Consider the following 3,677-nt stretch of genomic DNA (forward strand, 5'->3'; position numbering starts at 1 on the left):
ATATATATATATATATATATATATATTCCTTCGAGGCCAAGTGGTAGTCACTGTCTATACAAGCTTGCCGGACCAGGGTTCGATGATGGATATAAGCTATATTATAGCAGAGCAATTAAAAGGTAGAAATGGAGTTGGCATAGTACTGTCTGGTGAGCTGAAAAATGCGGTGATAGAGGTGCATAGAAAGAATGCCCGTATCATCAGATTAAAGATGTGTTGTGGAGGAGAGATTCGGAATATCATAAGTGCATATGCACCACAAGTTGGTTGCACAGAAGATGAGAAGGGAAATTTCTGGAGAGACATGGATGGAATAACGCAAGAACTTGAAGAACAGGAGAGGGTCATAGTGCGGGCAGATTTGAATGGCCATGTTGGAAGTGAGAATGAGTCAATTTGTCGGGTGCATGGGGGCCATGGAATTGGGGACAGAAACCCAGAAGAAGAGAGTGTGGTGGACTTTGCTGTGTCATTTGACATAATAATAGTAAACACATTCTTTAAAAAGAAAAGGGAACACCTAATAACATATAAGAGTGGGGGAAGATGCTCCCAGATAGACTAATTCCTGTATAAAAGGATAAAGCTGGTGGAGGTCAAGAACTGCAAGGTTATCCCAGGTGACCATGTAGCCCCCCAACACAGAATACTATGGATAAACTTAGGTCTAAAAAGGGAAAGAAAAGCTGAAGCTAAAGGGATAAGGGAAATTAAATGGTAAAAACTAGTGAGGGAAGGAGATAAGATGATAGAGTTTAAGAGGAGGGTTTTGGAGGATATTGATATAGGAGTTGAAGATGTTCAAGAATGGTGGACACAAAATGCAGCAGCAGTGAGAATGCATGGAAAGGAGCTGCTAGGAGAGACATCTGGTATCATATGGGAAGAAAAGGAGATTTGGTGGTGGAGTGAAGAAATTGAGAAGTTTGTAAAAGATAAGAAGGAGGCAAGGAGAGATGGGAAGAGTCACAGTCAGGGGAAGACAGAGAGAGGTTCAGAGAGAAAAGCAAGGTGGTGAAGAAGGTAGTAGCCCAATCTAAAGCAAAGGCATATGATGATATGTATAATGAGCTGGGGACACAGGAACGATTAAACAAGATGACCAAGCTATCAAAGACTAAAAATAAGAGCACCAAAGATATTACACACATCAGACAAATAAAAGATCAAGATGGCGTAGTGCTAAGAAAGGAGGAAGACATTGTAAAGAGATGGAAAGAATATTTTTAACAGCTGTTAAATGAAGAAAAAGATAGGTTATTAAATTAAGAGAGGATGGACAGGTGAACTCTGGCATGGTAATAAGGTTCTCTAGGCAAGAGGTAATAAATGCACCGAGGAAGATGAAGAATGGGAAGGCAACTGGACCAGACATGATTCCTGTGGAGGCCTGGAAAGCATTAGGAGATGAAGGAGTGGATATACTGTACAATCTCATGATAAAGATTTTTGAGCAGGAAAAGATACCAAATGAGTGGCGTAGGAGTATACTGATCCCAATCATCAAAGGGAAAGGTGATGTCCAAGAGTGTGAGAATTAAAGAGGTATTAAATTGATGTCCCACACTTTGAAGATACTGGGAACGATGATAGATGTCAGACTAAGAGAAGAAGTAGAAATAGGTAAAGAGCAGATGGGATTCATGAAGAGGAGGGGAAGAACAGATGGTGTATTTTGTCTGAGGCATCTAATGGAAAATTTCCGGGAAAAGCAAAGAGACCTACAAGTGTTATTCATTAACCTTGAAAAGGCTGTTGACCAAGTCCCAAGACAAGAGGTATGAAGGAGTCTGAGGAGAGGAGGGTGCCAGAGAAGTACGTTCGATTGGTAAATACATAAAGTTGCCTTCCTGGGTACAAATAAAAAAACTGTTCAACGCAGTTTAATTAAAAGTATACAAATCTATATCTCAAGAATAGAATCTATATGTCTACACTTGAATAGTCTCGGGATGTTAAAATTTTATCCGGATATTGCAATTATTATCAAACAAAAGTTCCTACCTTGAAAACTTCTAATAGGCACGGTCAGAGTTTTGCAAGTCCCCAAATATATTCACCAACCCAAAAATATTAAGAAAAAAGAAATGATATTATAAATTGGCCCGAAGACTACCAGAAGTTTCATAGGGGAGTTGAGGCAAAAGCTATTTCCTCTCCTTTGTTGCTTCATATCTAATTTACCTTTAGGCAATGGAAGGGTAACAATGGTGCAGCCAGTTCGTGCAAAAAGCGTGAGATGGGCGTGACAGCCTATTAATGAGAAGCTAGAGGTATTTCATTTAGGAGCCATTAAGAGCCCGAATTACCTCAGAGTTCTGGGGTGGCGACAGGACAACCCTCGTACACAAAGGCGTCGGAAATGAGCCTAAGTTTTCTCAGTTCAGAGCGCAATCGAGACGTACTGTTGCGATTCATCGCCTTCATATCCGCCTAAAATGCGCAATGCCTTTGCAGCATTCGCTACGTCATTCCTGACTATTTAAACAACTACAAGCAATGTTCTATTCAAGCAACTTAATGCGAAGTTGGAAGAAAAGTTAATGTCCTCTTGGCTATCATTACCATTGAAAAATACTGTATTTGACTACTGGCTAGACAAGGTCGTCAAGGGGAGAGAGGAATAGGTAGAGAGAGACAAAACCTATTTTTCCTTTTTTTCCTGACGTCTATGGGTTATTTACTATTATTTCAAAAACAAAACATTGCTTAACAGACTGATAGTATTCCAACATTTAGTACACCTCTGCTTGATTTGTATCGAGAGTAAAAATTTAATCTGATTAGTAGGTAAAGGGTATCTAGAACTAACCCATTTCTCTCTCTCTCTCTCTCTCTCTCTCTCTCTCTCTCTCTCTCTCTCTCTCTCTCTCTCTAGACGACTATGACTGATGAATCCTTCTATTACGATCCCCAAATGAAGTTGCGCATAAATCTAATTGACCTAATGCATAAATATTTTCCTAACATCAGGAAATAACCTGCACACATCTGAATTCCTCTTCCCAGAAAAATGATATCCACATAAATATCAACACTGGAAAATAATGATACAAAATCCCAAGAAGGATAGATTTCAAGGGGGATTGGTATTCGAAGAAGAGCTGCCAGAATTATCCGGCAATTTTCATAACAGCAGCAGCAATGGCTGTATAAATAACGACAAATTGGGGATTTTAAAGCCATTTAAACTTCCTAATGGAGTCTTAACTATAGTTGCGTCGAGGCCGGGAACGGAATACAGATAAACTATTAATAAATAGATTTCATAAAATTTCCTCCTATAGAAAGCATTAACATTTACGAACTGACAAAACGTAATCTGGAAACATATAAACCCGAGTAATTTAAAAATCAGGTTTCATGGATGTTTTATGGGTATTTATTTGGAAGGTCTGGAATCCCTCTTTGCAGCCTATGTATTCGGAAGCTGGGGATTATTATTGTTATTATCATTATTATTATTATTATTATTATTATTATTATTATTATTATTATTATTATTATTATTATTATTATTAGCTAAGCCACAGCCCTAGTTCGAAAAGCAGGATGCTTCAAGACCAAGGGCTCGAACAGGGAAAAATAGCCCAGTAAGAAGATGAAATAAGGAAATAAATAAGCTACAAGAGAAGTTATGAACAATATAAAATGTTTTAAGAGCAGTAATACTA

General features: G+C 38.3%; 1 protein-coding gene across 1 annotated transcript; it reads left to right on the forward strand.

Moving 5' to 3' along the window:
• The first annotated feature begins 85 nt into the window (after window positions 1-85).
• Window positions 86-1,787, forward strand: LOC137650758 (craniofacial development protein 2-like). The gene is made up of 2 exons (XM_068383916.1): window positions 86-490; window positions 1,578-1,787. Exons 1-2 carry the CDS (start codon window positions 86-88, stop codon window positions 1,785-1,787), a joined length of 615 nt encoding a protein of 204 aa, XP_068240017.1.
• The last annotated feature ends 1,890 nt before the right edge of the window (window positions 1,788-3,677 follow it).

The sequence above is a fragment of the Palaemon carinicauda genome, chromosome 12, assembly GCF_036898095.1.
Source record: "Palaemon carinicauda isolate YSFRI2023 chromosome 12, ASM3689809v2, whole genome shotgun sequence".
NCBI classification, from domain to species: Eukaryota; Metazoa; Arthropoda; class Malacostraca; order Decapoda; family Palaemonidae; genus Palaemon; species Palaemon carinicauda.